The following is a 15798-nucleotide window of genomic DNA, read 5'->3' as shown; positions in this document are numbered from 1 at the left end:
AGTAACTGCCTGTGGTTGATTAAATAGCTTTTCCTATCACTCCAGTAAAACTTTAAGGCCAGCCAGGGATCCATCCTTTAGCTATTTAACATCATGGGATATTTAGTAAGAAAGCTTAATCCATAATGTTCTTCTAAAATTTTAGGATAGGATGGGTCTCCAACATCTTATACTACATTTGGATTGCTTTCAGCAGAGTTCTGACTAGTTCTTTGAATCAGGCTTGGCTTTACGTCCAGGTGTAATATATTCTGAACAGTAACTCTGTAAATCAGACTCAAATCTTACCCAAAATGTACTTCCCAGAATCATACAAAAGGCAGAAATTTGGTGAGAATTTTTTCAATGATTCTATATGCAGTTGGTGTGAGCAAAGACCCTTAAATGCTATTAAACTCCTTAGTGATGTGAACCAGATGGAAAATAAAACAAAAGAATTCACAACTCATGTTAGACTGAATTGAATGTCTTTAATTTCACACAATGAATAACATATGAATAGGATTAACTTTTTTTTTTTAATAGTTAAGTGCTCTATACTGTGCTAACCTGATCTGGTAGCGAAAAAGACTGAGCTTTCTTTTAGAAAAAATGTTTAAAACCCAACATCTAAGACCATGGAGGAGCATGACAGTAAAGCATGCCAGATGTATCTACGCCTCAAATAACAGCAAGTCCATGTTCATTTTAAATGTACAAAAATGCTTTATGAATAAAAACTGTTACAAAAAGAACATTTCAAACAATGTACAATTTTTCTTGCCTCTATATTCAATAAAATACAAATACATTTTTTGTTCTAAAATATGTTTACATACAATCAAAGTAGAACATGCAAATTACACTTTAAAAAAGGCTTTTAAAAACCACTTATGAATACAAACTAAAAATTAGCCAGCACGACTTGTAAGACAATCTTGTGCCCCATTTTTTTCTTTTGAAATATATATATACATATTTAACACATCATGTGCATTTATTATTATTTAAGAAATAGATTTTTTTTTTTAAAAAAAAAGGAAGAAAAAGAAAGACACCAACCTAAGCTGGAACTGCCCTTCTGTGTTGACCAGTGGCAGCTCTTTTCAATTTTTCCCCCTTTAGTGTTTATTATACCTGGGCAAGTGGGCAAGAGATATCCAGGAAGTTTCTTCCTTGGTTGATATGTGCTTCTAAGACTGTTCCCCAAGTGACTGAGTCCAACAAGGGAGGCAGACTCATCAGTAGGGCAAACTCTCCAAGAAACAAGAGGCAGAGGGAGCCTGGTGTTATGGAAGGAAACTTTAAAAAACACCAAGAAAATGCTACGGTATATTACAGTTCGAGTTTCTAGGCACTGTGATGACATTGTCTGTAAGCTCTGGCGTGTGGACCATTGTGATATTATAGGGTAGAATTGAGAATAATGTCTATATTTATCTACTTTTACATAATGTGAAGGACTGAAAATCCTGCAATGTAACACTTAAATGGCTTTTGAGGCATTTCAGCTTCTGCCACCTCCCCCCCTCCCCCCCACCCCCATGCTACAGTTGGCATTTAAAGGCTTTGGAAATATATGTATAGACTTTAGACAGTTCCCAGGTAAATCTTCCTAGTGGTAGGGAAATAATATTCTCCAAAAGCTCATTATCTGAATATTGTCGGGTAATAAGCTGTAGGAGTGGATTTTCTACTTAAGTCCTAAAACCAAATCCTTTATGATCTCCATGTAGTACATCACCTTATACTATAATTCTGTCACCACTTGCTTATCATATTTATAGAACCAGCAATGCCCAGAACACAAACTCCGACTGCCATCAATGTGGCCTCTCACTCCGGACAGCAGCCAAGTTAACATGCTAATCCTGTCGGCCCTTAGTCACCTACTTGGGGCTGTCAGTGGCTGTTGAGTCCCAGGCCCGTCAAATCACAAGCCAGCCCTGACATGTTCTCCTTTCCTTCAACCTGTCTTCCTCGGGTTGCAGTGGGAGCCAAGACATTAGAGGAAGTTAAACTCTGTTTCTCTCGTTTGAGATGAGCGGTTGAAAAACAAGTGGCTCCCCAGCCACTTAGAAAGATGGCTCAGAGACCCATCATCACCCTCAAGGTGATTTTTATACCGATTTCACCCTTTGCTTACCCCTAATCAGACTCCATATAAGTGGGTCCATATTAAGTGCCTCCTTGCTGAAGGCAAGTCTTGGAGGAAACAGAAAAGTAAACCAAGGAATTTCTCTTATTATGAAATACTTTTGGATCGGTTTATGGAGTCTCGTGCATTTTCTCTAAATATGCAGCCACAGAAAGCAGTGTTGAGTGGCTAAGAGACCTCCACAGTGCATGTCAGGAGAGTTGGGTTCTAATACTGGTTCTGCTACCAATAAGATGTGAAATGAGACTGGCCCCATATTGAGCCTGGACAGGAGAGGCTAATGCAAAGGGGGTAGTTAGAAAATGAGGAAATGGTCATACTAGAAAGATGAGTTAGGTTAATAGAAAGCAAAAGAAAAAAATCAAAGTAATGCGATACTGAGGGAAGAACTTGATGGGAAAGAGAAGCCCTGCAGGTGACAAGACTTGCATCCACCTCCAAACAGTGGATTCACTTATCTCAGTTTTGCTCCTCTGCAGTTTTCCAATCTAGTCTTGGGATCATAAATGTAGAAGATCTGCATTTGACTCATATGATCACTGGCGAACTGAATTTATGTATAAGGTATAAGTCTGCTGTATCTCTCCTGGAATACCTTTTGTTGGTTTGGAAATTCTAATGTATCCTAGGGTTATTTGAAATTTCTCACCTACTAGAGGTTAATGCCAATTGAGCTTTAGGTCCTTCCTTAAGAAGCTTAAAGAGTGTCAGCTTATTCCTCTCTGCAGGAAGATTTAGTCTGCTCACAGATTTGGTTGGGGAAACAGTACAACACTGAAGGAAGAAGGGCAAAGGAAAGGATGAAATCAATTATTTTCAAAATCCAACAAGAGAGAAACCTCTTTATGGCTTAATTGGAATGAAAATGGGTATTCTTTCATAGCAATGGTGGGGTGAGCAGGGATAATTTAAACCTTCCTCTTGAATGACTTTGGAACCACTCAGATATGGCTTGGGAATGACAAATTGAAAGTGGTTGGTTTGATTTTGCTGTTCAACCTGTGTGAAATGCCAAAGGTCAATCTAGGTCATAAACTGAGTATCTAAGATATAAGCTTTGAAGAACAGGAGACTGCATTCCTTTAAACTCACATATGCTGGGATTAAATGCTACTGACACAGTGGCAGCACACGATGTGAAGTCCATGGTGATAGCACACAATAGGATGACTCTGTGGGTAATTTCAACCAACTGCTGGTGCCATGACAGAGCAGTGATGTTTGCAAGCATATTAACTTGGAATTTAAACATTTACTCTGATAGATAACCCATCCCTTACTCTCCTATGTTCCCGACAAAAATCCTTCTTTCTCTAAGGAAATAATGTTGTGTTCTGAAGTAATAATACAATTTTCTGCTGTTCCCAACTTCCTGTAAAGAAGCAATTTGGAGGTAAACCAGATATTCTCATTCTCATCGGAAAATTTAATTCTGTCTCTTAGTGTCTCTCTTCTTATAATCTACCATACCAGGTATTTGATGTCTTAGGGAAGATAAGGGGGAGGTGTGAGGAAGGAAATTGAAAATACTTATTTGAAGTTTCCATATCTGACTTTTAGAAAACATCTATGGCAACGGAATAACTTTATATTCATTCTGAGTTTCTTAACATGTTTTACTTGGGTTGTGGAAATGGGTAAAAGAGATGGAATATCTGTCCACGCTAAACCAATGGCTAGAGTACAACTTGGATGAGAAATGTACAGTTTAAATTGACCATTTAAAAGACGATTTGTCACACACAGTTTGCATCCATGCAGACTGATAGACTTATAATTACATTATGTACAATATGTTTCAGTTTATTAAGGCAACCACAACTTGGATACTTTGTCCAAGGTGATGTGATAGGATTGGAGTGGTGACACCCTTTGAGCATTTCCTTTCTTTTTTCCCAGATAAGAACACTTAATCCCATCTGCTTTCATGAAAAGAGATAATGGACTTCTATTGTCTTTTTGCTCCCCCCCCCCCTTTTTTTCAATGACCTTTGACAGTTATCTGTTTGAAAAAAAAATCACACACCAAGGCATTGCTAGACACTTGTCTTTCTGGCGGGTCTGGGGTTTCAATTTTTGGTGATTTGTCAGTTATTCCATTTTCTATGGGGCATTAAAACCATTTTAAGGTGTCTGTACTTCGCTGATATGCTTTAAGTATAAAAATAACCTGATTGATACCTGGGTCAATGTATCTTTAGTTGCTTTAAATTACTTATTTTTAAAAAGCTCTATCAATACTAAGTATTTGTTTCACAATGACTGGGATTCAAAGCCAAGTTCCTTGGAACAGCATGCCAAGGATGAACATGACGACACAGGTAAGGTTTACATTATTTAGGTATGAAAGGTAATGAAAAGGTACATGGAAGTACAATGTGCAAAGAAAAAGTTGGAACAGATGATGCTAAAAATCAGTATGTGTGGTAGAAGAAACACACACAAGAGTATGAATGCATGTCTGAGGTTGCCTATCACTAGAATTTCACCCTCCGATGACATCAGTCTATCTGAGAAACCGTATTGTTAACAGAAAGATCGGGTCACCTGATGATGATTTTGGTGCCCCAAAGCCTAGCCTAGCTCGAAAAACCAGAAGAAATAAAAACCAATTAAATGGAAGTGGATTACAACAAAGCCAGTTGAGAAATTTGCCGCTTTTCTCCCCTTGGAATGTTTCCTAATTGAGGGCGTTTCCCTTTCAATCTTCCTGTCCAGTAACTGCAATGGAATCAAGGGTGCACCTTGGCTGCAGGAGGTCTGGCGGCTTTCAGGGAGCACCACCATCTTTTTCCTCCGGGATGGGTCTCCTGCTGCCTGTCAAGGATCTAGCCATTCTGAAGTGCTGCTTGGTGGGAACTGCTGTGGAACACACACGCACGCGCGCACACACGCACGCACACACCCATTCTTTTGAAGACGTCCCCTTGCTTTGCTTTGCCAAGAGCTCCTGAAGGCTCAACCCCGTCCTCTGGCCCGATTCTGCCCCTGCCCAGCTTCTGGAGAGCAGGGCATGGTGTCCCTGCGGCGGGGATTCCGCCCAGCCCGGCTCACTGCACTTCCAACGCGTCAGTCCACCCCCGGCCCCAGGTTCGGACCCACCCTACGGAAGGACATCGCTCTCACTCCCTCGCGACTTCCTCTGCCTTTTGGCCTTCACTTCCTCTTCCGGGGGAAGGGGCTGTGGCGGGGGCGCCTGCTGCGGGGGCTGGGCCGGAGGCTGAGGTTTGTGTTTCCTCTTCCCGCCTCCTCTGGGGGTCTTGGGCAGAGGGGGCGGCGGGGGCGGCGGGGGAGGCGGAGGCGGCGGGAGGGGCGGGGGCGGCGGCGGGGGCAGGGGCGGCGCCTCCCGGGCCATGTGGATGACCGCCTCGATGGTGGCCATGATGGTGTCTTGGCTGGCGGCCGGCTCCAAGACGAGCGGGCTCAGGCTCGGCTTCTGACCCCGTTTGCTGGGAAGGTCGATGCATTTTTCCAGCACTGGCATTTGGTCTCTGGAGTCCTCATCGAACTGCGTGGGCTGCTTCCGGGGACGCCCTCTCCTCTTCTTGACGAAGTTGTTGCCTGTCTTTGATTGTCTCTGCAGCCGCTTGGCCTTCAGGATCTTGTTCACGTGGTCCAGGTTCTTCTTGGTGGACAGAATCTTCGTGTAGTTGCACATCTTCCGCACCTCGCACTGGATCGCTTCGATCTCCCGCCGCTTAAATCGCTTCTTCAGGGAGGAGCTGGCTGCAGGAAGGGAAGAGAGAAGAAACTGATCACAGGATGCAGGCTGTCTTAAACCCAGTCTTTTCAGTGGCAACTGGCATTATATTTGGCTATAAAGATGATGGAAAGTTGATGCTATGACTCACTACCCACTATTAATTCTTTTTTATTAAAATTAAAAAAATAGAAATAAACATGGGTTGAATAGTATGTGTACAAAGTATATCATTATTTCATTCTCCACAGAAATCCCATGAAATACTCTTCCCATTTTTAAGTTTGGAAATAGGCTCACACCGTGTAGACAGATCTGCCAGGGAAGTCAATGTCAGAATCACAATATAAAGTCTTCCATTGTTGTTTTTCTATTATAGCTTTTATTTTTTTATTCAGCTCTATGACCTCTGATCTAATTTAATTTAGCATTAGGCTATACTTTTTTTTTTTTTTTGTAAAAGATGCTGAAAGGATAAAATGACAAGCAGCCCTCTGGATCAGAGAATCTGGCTCATTCGTTTGTACCATCAACCTCAAAAAGGAGATGCCTTGACCTGAACTAGAATCCGGAACTGAACCTATTATATCCCTAACCATCATCCCCTAACTGACAGAGGAAGAATTCTTTTAGGTACACTATATTTGGGATGACCCTATCTCTCTTAATTCCCGCCCCCCACCCCCACCCCCAATGGTTTGGACTTGTCAACTTGCCTGATGATGTGCAATTGACCAGGTCTTTCTTAACTAGTGCATCTTCTGGAATCCCCAAGGAAAATACCAGCCAGGTGTTTCTGAATTATTTACACCCCTGCTACTGGGCTGTTGTTTGCAAAGAACTCTTTTCATGTCCTGGTGGCCAGATGCGCCTCTATTTTATGAGCCAAACTTCTAGTCGCAGGAAGTCCTGTACTGCCGCCACTAAATAGCCTTCAGAACTGCTTCATTTTGAAGTTCAGACACCATAAAGTGTGAATAGCTTCAAGATGGAGCAGACCTTTCCTCTAGATTGTTCTTCCTCCTTGTGTTGTTCACTAGAGGCACACCTGTATATACATGTGTATACACACATACACACACAGGCACTCACACACATCGAGCTGCCCTATCTTCACATTGGCTCCTCTCTCTGGCCACTTCCAAGCATAAAAAGTCCTTAGTTCTTTGCTGCTGTGATTTACGCTAAATGCTCATCCCCAAAGAAGCCCACGTAGTTGTTGTCAATGCTACAAAAACACTGCAGGCCTAAAAGCAAATGTGTTTCATTTTAGCATGGTGGTTTGTTGTGTCATCCTGCATTTTTTCAACTGTTAGTGGAGAAGCAGAATAAATATCTTAAGGGAGATGAGGAAAAACTGGCGAAAACACAGACAGCATTGTCACTTACTCTTGGGCACTTCGGCATGATTCTTCCCCTGCTTTTCCCCATCTCTCTCTCATGCTGTGCCTGACACAGATCTCCTGGAGGGTTTTATTTGAAGTTATTTATGCCATAGGCTTCATGGAGTGGGAAGCTCTGAGTTCCATAGGACAGGCCAAAATGGTACTGCTTTTGGCCAAAGGTCATTGTGAGACTTACTGTGCAATGAATACCTACTGAACAATCTTTAAAATAAGTTATAAAGATCAAAATAGAACAAAGCCAGAGTGAGCTTCTGACTACAAAATAGAATTTTTGTAGTTAGTGTTGTAAAAAGAAAAGCTTGCTCAATTGTAAGTTTTCAGACACAGAGGCCAACTTCTGTTGGTCTTCATGTCCCTCACAGGGCATGTCATGGTGCCTCGTACATGGAAGGGATTTAAAAATTGTTTCTTGACTGATGAATCACACTGATCATTGCTGTCTTATATTCTTCTCTAAAGGAGTTTTAGTTTAGATATTTTAACTGACCATTCCAAATAACTGCGACACTAACAGCAAGTTTTCATGTCAGAGCCAAGTCATTTACCTTGTCCACACTGCTCGTGAGGAAAGGAAAACTTGTCAGAAATACTCCACAAAACAATTAGCATCATTCCAAAGAAAAGTTCCACTAGCAGTTTACCTTCTTTTTAGTTTATATCATCCAAAGAGAAGAAAATGCTATGTGACACAAAATAAAGCATGCAGTTCCAAAATAAATCATTTGGGGCAATTAGCTGGCAATGTTCAATGATTAAAGCTTGACTGGAAAACTGTGAGCTGAACTGGAGGTCATGTGGAGCAAATACAACCAATGAATATTTCATCTCAGTACTTTTTTAAGCATGAACTGTCAGACAAAAAGGAACATAGTAGATAATCCCATATTCAATAATTTCTTATACATATTTTTTATTAAACCCTTGCATTAAAAATTATGAAATAATTCATTCTGAGTATTTTAAACTTACCAAACAATACTAAAAATACTATAACCAACTCTTTTGTACCCACCATTCACATTTAATAAGCATTACTTTTTGCCATATATGCTTTAGAAAACATTAGAGTCAGTTCAGTCAGTGCTCCATCATCAATTCTATTTCCTTCCCTTTCCCTGGTTGAATTTGTACTTTTACTGCATATATGTGAACTCATATTGGTAAAAATTAAAAGTCTGAGACTACCTGATATTTGTAATTCTGTAAGGAAGTAGGAAGACTTGCACAGTGTTGGCAGGAAAGCAAATTGTCAGGATCTTTTGGGAAGTGATTGGGCAATAACTACTAGCATTGAAGATGGGCATGCCCAGTGCCCCAGAGATCCCACAGCCAGGTTGCCTCCTTTGCTCATGTGTGACAGGAGGCTGATGATGTCCCCTGAAGCTCAGTGTATGTTACAGAAGACTTAAAACAATCTAAATATTAATTTAAAAGGTAATGAATCACTGCAAAACATTCACCCAATGAAATACTGCTCATCTTTAAAAAGAATAAACTACATATCAACATGGCTGAATCTAAAAACAATTGAATAAAAAAAGAAAATGAGTGTTTGTAAAGCATACCACTTATGTAAATTAAACACACACAGATCCCTTGAATTTTTATCTCATTTTCAATGACCAGGTATGAAAGTTTAAAGTGACTCCCATGCAGATTAATTGAGTCAAAGACTGAGTGGCCGAGATTTCAACATTTCTTCCCTCTAAAGCTACCTCGTGGGACTTTATTACACCTCTAGAGTAGCATTGCCCAATAGAAATGTCTGCAGTGGTGGAATTGGCCTGTATTTATGCTGTCTCATACAGTAGCCATTTGGAGAAGGCAATGGCAACCCACTCCAGTACTCTTGCCTGGAGAATCCCAGGACGGTGGAGCCTGGTGGGCTGCCATCTATGGGGTCGCACAGAGTCAGACATGACTGAAGTAACTTAGCAGCAGCAGCATACAGTAGCCATTAGCCACATGTGGTTACGGGGCACTTGACATGTGGCAAGTGTGACTGAGGAATTGACTTTTTAATTTAATTTAAAGTTAAATAGCTACATGGGCTAGTGGCTAACATATTGTGCAACTCAGCTCTAGCCCAAGGACCATAGAATACTGAGGACACACAGGGATCATCCAGTAAAGCACAGACTCTGGGAAGCTCCTGGCAAACAACCTGGTGCCTCAACAAATAAGTGGGGAGGAGGGGAGGGTAGAGCTGTAAATTAAAAGAAGATATAAAATGACCACATGTGGATGCCAATTTAAACAAACTGTCAAGAGATACTTTATAAATTCATGGAAATTTTAATAATATCTAGGCATTTCTTGATATAATTGTTGCTAAGTTTCTTAGGTATGATAATTGCACTGTGATCATTTTTAAAAGTACCTTCCTTTTAGAAATACCTACTAAATTATTAGTAGGTGAAATCATATGATATCATCTGGCCCTGGCTTCAAAATAATAAAGGAAGGAAGAGGGGAGTGGAAGTATTCCTGAAACAAGATTGCCATGAGTTGATTATGTTGAAGCTGAGTATGCTATCCTACTACTCTGATATATACTTGCTAGTTCCATAATACATGGTTTAAAAATAGAAATAATTAGTGTCAGTAAAACATCTTTCTTCGGATCTTAGGATTGCTAAGGGTCAGAGTGTTCTGCTTTTCATACTCTTGGGCTCTATTTTACCTAAATAACTTTAGAAGAATAAGAAATGTCCTCAGTAAAGGTCATATATCATCTCCTGGAAAACTCCTGCTGGTAGCTATCCTCCTGGCTGGGTGGGGTGGGAGAATGAATGAGTGCTCTGGGTTTTATTTTCTAACTAATTGCATAAACATGCATCATGGTTCAATCTCCATTGACGGCCTCACATGTTAAGACTAAATATCCCTCTTTCTTTTTTATATTACAGTTTTTGAGGGGTTTCCCATCAACTGAACATCTGAATTTTATTGTATCCTATAAGTATTATTCAAACTTCCAGTGCAAAGCTCATTACTTTGTGTGTGAATAGCACCAGAGTGCAGGTCAGTAGGAAGAGCTCTTGGCAGGGACAGCTGGAAACCAAGCTGAATTAGGATGAACCTCTTAGCTCCTTTTGGGTCTCTGAAGAATTGAATTTTAATTTAAAGTTAAATAGCTACATGGGCTAGTGGCTAATGACAGCTCAGCTCTAGACCAAGGACCATAGCATACTGAGGACACACAGGGATTATCCAGTAAAGCGCAGACTGTTTTTTCATCTGTTACATTGAACAATTAAGACTAGATGCTCTTAATGTCCCCTTCTATATTTAAAGATTGTTATAATTCTTTCCTACGAAAGAAAGTGAAAGTTGCTCAGTCGTGTCCGACTCTTTGCGACCTCCTGGACACTACAGTCCATGGAATTCTCCAGGCCAAAATACTGGAGTGGGTAGCCTTTCCCTTCTCCAGGGGATCTCCCTAACCCAGGGATCGAACCCAGGTCTCCCACATTGCAGACGGATTCTTTGCCAGCTGAGCTACAAGAGAAGCTCAAATTCTTTCCTATACTCATTATCAATTGCCTTACCAAATGTGAGGTGGCTTTCTACAACATTTATTTCATCTAATAATTTTGAAATTCTAGTGTGGTGGAGAGGAAGGCTTTGGATTTGGCAGGGTTTGATAGTCACAAATCTTTCTCCTTATTGCTTATGATTTCACTGTCCCTCTAAATGTTAACAGATTTTTCTCTCTTCAAATTGTTTCATTATTAGACAGTAATTTCTGGTCTCTTGCAGCAAGATTGATTCCATATTTGCTCTCTTTCCTATAATTGTCCTATATCTTGCCTGTTCTTTGTTAGCCTGAAAGAATAATTATGAGTGGCTAAGGCAAAATATGAATTCATTTCTTCATAACTCTGCAATGCAAATCACCTTTTTTCTGTGCTTAAAATTGCCATGCAAATGGTTGAGTTGGTTTTGATACACATCTCGAATTTCTCTATCTTCTCCCATTATCAGATGATTGGCTCACCAGCATTTGTTGATTCTGCTACTTCTTTTATGATAATCAAACATTGGGCTTAGCACTCCTTTTGCACACTGACTTTATAGATGTTGTGTAAGCACTGCAAGTAAGACAAGGGCTAATGAGGCTTAGCTGTATATAGAATTTTCTTAAGAAACAGGTACTAAACTTTTAGAGACTTTGCACATAGGCAAGACACATTCTGGTTTTGTAAAGTTCTGGATGGGTCAGAGTGGGAGACAAATTTATCTCTAAACTAATTAGACTTTTTCTTGCTATTGGGAAGGTGAAGAAATTTTAGGGACTATTGAAATGCCCATAGTGAAGTTAGGCTTCAGATAGATAGGGCTGGAGCACATTGGCCTCAGTCAAGGAACAGAGATGCAGTGTCAAGGGCTTTGTATGTTGATACACATTAGAAGATTTCTTTGCAGGCACAGGCCAGGACTTTCCTATGTGCTCCCAGAGTTAACCATACAGCAGGGCAAGATCTTGTATGTAACACATGGGCAACAAATACAGGTTCAAGGGAATCTGATTGTTAAATGTTTTCCCATGTAAACTGTGCATTTTGGAAATACTTCTGTACTTAACTCAGTGATGGTCTCTTGTTTTCCTAATGCTACTTTTTACTTTCTAATGAGATATATGAATCTTCCCTGGCGGCTCAGCTGGTAAAGAATCTGCCTGCCAATGCAGGAGACTTGGGTTTTATCCCTGGGTTGGGCAGATCCCCTGGAGGAGGAAATGGCAACCCACTCCAGTATCCTTGCCTGGAAAATTTCATGGACAGAGGAGTCTGGTGGGCTACAGTCCATGGGGTTACAAAGAGTTGAATATGACTGAGCTTGCATGCACGCTAGCATGCATGTAAACAGCATTTTATTTTGGATACTTCTGTATTTAACTCAGTAATGATCTCCTGTTTTCCTAATGCTACTTCTTATTTTCTAACAGGATATATGAAGCAACTTTCCTTGGCATGCAATCTTTCTTCCTTCTTCCTTAGAGTTTAAATTAACCTTCTGTGTCCTGGTCTTAAAAGCTCATTTGAAAAAGATGGCAAGTTCCCTTGGCCGGTGAGGCCTCTGTGGGCCAGGGCACATCAGAGTCACTGCCGGTCATCAGCACACGTGCGATATACCACTGCTTTCCAATTTGAAAGCCATAATTTAGAATTAAGGGTTAGCAGATGTGGGGGACTTGCCACCGATAGAATGGTGTGCTTCCATTCTGTTCTGAAAGTCACATTAGTATAGTTGGGGGTTTCTTTGAAAATGTAACTAGCTTGTTTAAAGCATAGTAACTGCTTGAACCACTAAAGGATAGCTTCCTCTTAGGGTTTTATTTTGAAAGAACATTCTATCTCAGCTGCAGTGTTGAGGGTATATTCTATCTCAGCCGCAATGGCTGAGGAGACCTGGTCTTTGTTTTGCTCCTATTTCACACGTCTCTGTGGGAAAAGGGAAGGCAGGAGGTGAGGAGAGCAGTGTGACTGTGGAGAGGTGGAGCAGTAGGTGTGTGCCTGTGTGTTCATATGTGGGGGCTCCTCTCTGCCTCTCCAGATCTGGATCCTGTTCTAAATTGGCAGGCTCTCAAGTGGGGTGTATGTTCTCCAAGGAGGAAACTGGGCTGCAAGAAAAACATGATAATATTTTAATTTATATTTTTATCTGAAAAATAAAAAACCATGTTAAGCAGTCTAATGCTTAATATAAGGAACAATAGCGGATGATGCCCATATTTGGGCTGCATATCAGATAATCTGTCACCTGTCACAGTTGGGCATGAGGTCCCTGGGAAAAGAGGAGACCGCATGCATTCAAGGGACTAATGGCATCCCATCAGTTTATTCCCTTCGGGTGTCCTCAGGTCTTGTACATGGTTAAATTAATAAAATTAAGATCTTTAAACAGTAAAAAAAAAAAAAAAAGTTTTTCACAAAAAATAAAAATACTTTGTAACGAGACCAAGAATATCAATGAAATATGTTCTATACCACACAGAGTTTCATTGGTTACCTTGCAGCAAACTTATAGCAGTATAAAGAAGTTGCTATTTTCAAAGATGAATCTGACAATTTTCTTTTACTTTGAGAGAAGGATTCTAAATATTTTCACCTTCTTGGTGCTGTCAATAGGCTGTCTGTAACGTTACCTTGCAATTGTTAAAAAACGAAAAAAGCCCTTAATGTCCCTTTAGGGCAAAATGGGCAAGGAAGTAATTGCTTTTAGAAGCCAACTCATCTTATGGAGACAGCAGTTTTTGAAATTGATTGGAAATGTTTTCAGAAATCTGAGCTCATTAAAAAATGCAATGCCTTTTGATATGCAAGACCATCTGACTGTTAATAAAGGAAGTTGGTTAGTCTAATTTCAACAACAACAAAAAAAACCTTTGCTTAGTTGATGGATGGGATTGAAAAAAACAGTGATTGAAACAAAACGATGCACTTTCTCCTTTTGGATCTATGTTTATATGAAATACCATTTTAACCTATAACATCTACTAACAAGTATTGAAACAAACTGAATTTGAAATGAGACCTTCAAACTGCTTAGTCACAAGTGTTAAAACCCAAGATTTTCGAAAAGAAGTATTCAAATGCAGTCACTTGGTTCTCTCTGAAACATTATTAAAAATATTAAAATTAGAAAAATTTTGATGACAGTGAAAATATTTTTGTCTCATTAATAATACAGTTAAATGAAATTTCAATTTATTTTGAGAATATTATTTATTTCAGATTTGTCTCAACTTTTCAAGTTTACATTTTAAAAGTGCACATATTCTAAATATGTATTTACATGGGGGTAATGTTCAAAATTATTTTACTGATACCACCTCATGATCAAAAATCTGAACTGCTTAAAAGGTTTTCCTTTGTTTTTCTAGGCTCCCGAAGACTTTATTTACTGAGTATTTAATCCTAGAGGAATTTAACTTTCTATGAATCCATGGCTTAAGAAGTCATTAAAGCTTCTTGAAGACAGCATGTGTTCTTCTTTGTACCCCTCATAATGAAGAGAACTATAGTTTCTTTCTCATAGTAGATGCTTGATTAATATTTCCTGTTGGATTGTTTCAGCTTCTAAACCCTAGAAACCAAAGCCTAATATCATTAATCTTCATATTCCCTAGAGCACCTTGAACTGAATTGCATACAATTCCAAGACAGTTCAAAAGAGTGTTTCATTCATGGAGAGCCTCTGGAGTAGGATTTGATGCTGACCTCCATGTTTTGGAAAGGCAGTTCTGAGGTCCTGGTTCCTAGGTTTTCAGAATCCTTGACTTTTTAACCACGGGGTTAAAATGCCAGTCCTTTCAGGAGCCTGGGTTTTGGACAAACCACCTACACTTTTGGACAGATAAAGGCGGTGGTGACTAGCCTCCAGAGACAGACTAAGCCACTAAGTCAGGTTGCTCAAAGAATGTCTAAGAAAGGGAACCAGGACTTCAGCAGGCCTGAGAAAGCTTGGTGAAGGGAATGAGCTCAGAGATCAGAAAACAAGAAATAGGGGCAACTAAATCAACCTCAAAGTGAACTGTCCATATTATTAGTAGGAATTGCCCAGGATGAATCTACAGAAGAATTTTAAGTCTGGGCGTTTTTCTGAGAGTGATACTTAATAGAGTCAGAGGGGCTTGGTGAGGTGTGAACTGAGAGTGGCGGCACTCATTAACTGAGGAATACTAGAGCCGTTTAGCCTGACTCTGTTCAATCAACTTTGGTTTTTGTATGTTGCATGTGGCTCAAGCCCCAGCAGACTGACTAGACAACGTGAGAGGCTGGATAGAAGTGCAGTTAATGCCAAAAAGTTTGACGCTACATCTGTTGAGTCTCACAGCATGCCAGGTGGTCACGCGGCGGGGGTAGCTGCACCCTCTCAAAGGGCTCTTTATTTCTCTTTTCTTTCCTCTCAAATGTGGCAGAGCAGTATTCTTAACTGTAAATACCATCACTTATATAATACTCCAGCTATTGTAGATACGTGTTCATAAGTGATCACGAGAGATTTTCTTTCTCTCTTGTAAGTTTTGAAAAAGAAAATAGAAAAACAAGGAAGAACAAAGAACAATGTAACAGACATGATCTTATGAAAATTTTCACATTTTTAATATTTAGGCTTGGATGAAATAAATCCTTATTGACCATGCTAGAACTTTAAGAATTAGATCAAATGGTTGGTATTCATGTTTTGTTTTTCTATTTGGTCTTAATAATTGCATTTGTTTACTTAAAACTCAGACTTTTATTTACAATCTGATAGAAAACACATTGACCAGGACATTAGGAGAATAAAGTTCTCATCTTGATCTTTCACCCCTCAGTACTGTGCGTTCAGACACATCTCTCAATTCCTTGGCAGGACATTTACTTAGGAATAAATATGATTCTGTAAAAATAGTTATATACCTCCAAGCCTTCTCTGTTCTAGGTAAAATGTCCTCAATCCCTTTATTTATATTCATATGAAATTAATTCTAGACTATATTCCATTTGATTACCCTCCACTGGAGATTTAATCATCTGACAAATCTCACCTTAAATTTTGTTGCC

The 15798-nt window shown here is 39.8% G+C and overlaps 1 protein-coding gene across 2 annotated transcripts in view; it reads right to left on the bottom strand.

Moving 5' to 3' along the window:
- Positions 1 to 450: 450 nt before the first annotated feature.
- The window catches only part of SETBP1 (SET binding protein 1), a 399712-nt gene continuing 384364 nt past the window's right edge, over positions 451 to 15798 (bottom strand). For both annotated transcript variants that reach the window (XM_043889282.1, XM_043889283.1), the window contains exon 6: positions 451 to 5863. In XM_043889282.1, the coding sequence (XP_043745217.1) occupies positions 5241 to 5863 (623 nt within the window). In that variant the 3' untranslated portion in view covers positions 451 to 5240. The remainder of the gene's footprint in view (positions 5864 to 15798) is intronic.

The sequence above is a fragment of the Cervus elaphus genome, chromosome 27 (assembly GCF_910594005.1).
Source record: "Cervus elaphus chromosome 27, mCerEla1.1, whole genome shotgun sequence".
Taxonomy (NCBI): domain Eukaryota; kingdom Metazoa; phylum Chordata; class Mammalia; order Artiodactyla; family Cervidae; genus Cervus; species Cervus elaphus.
This window is presented reverse-complemented; position numbering and strand designations above follow the sequence as displayed.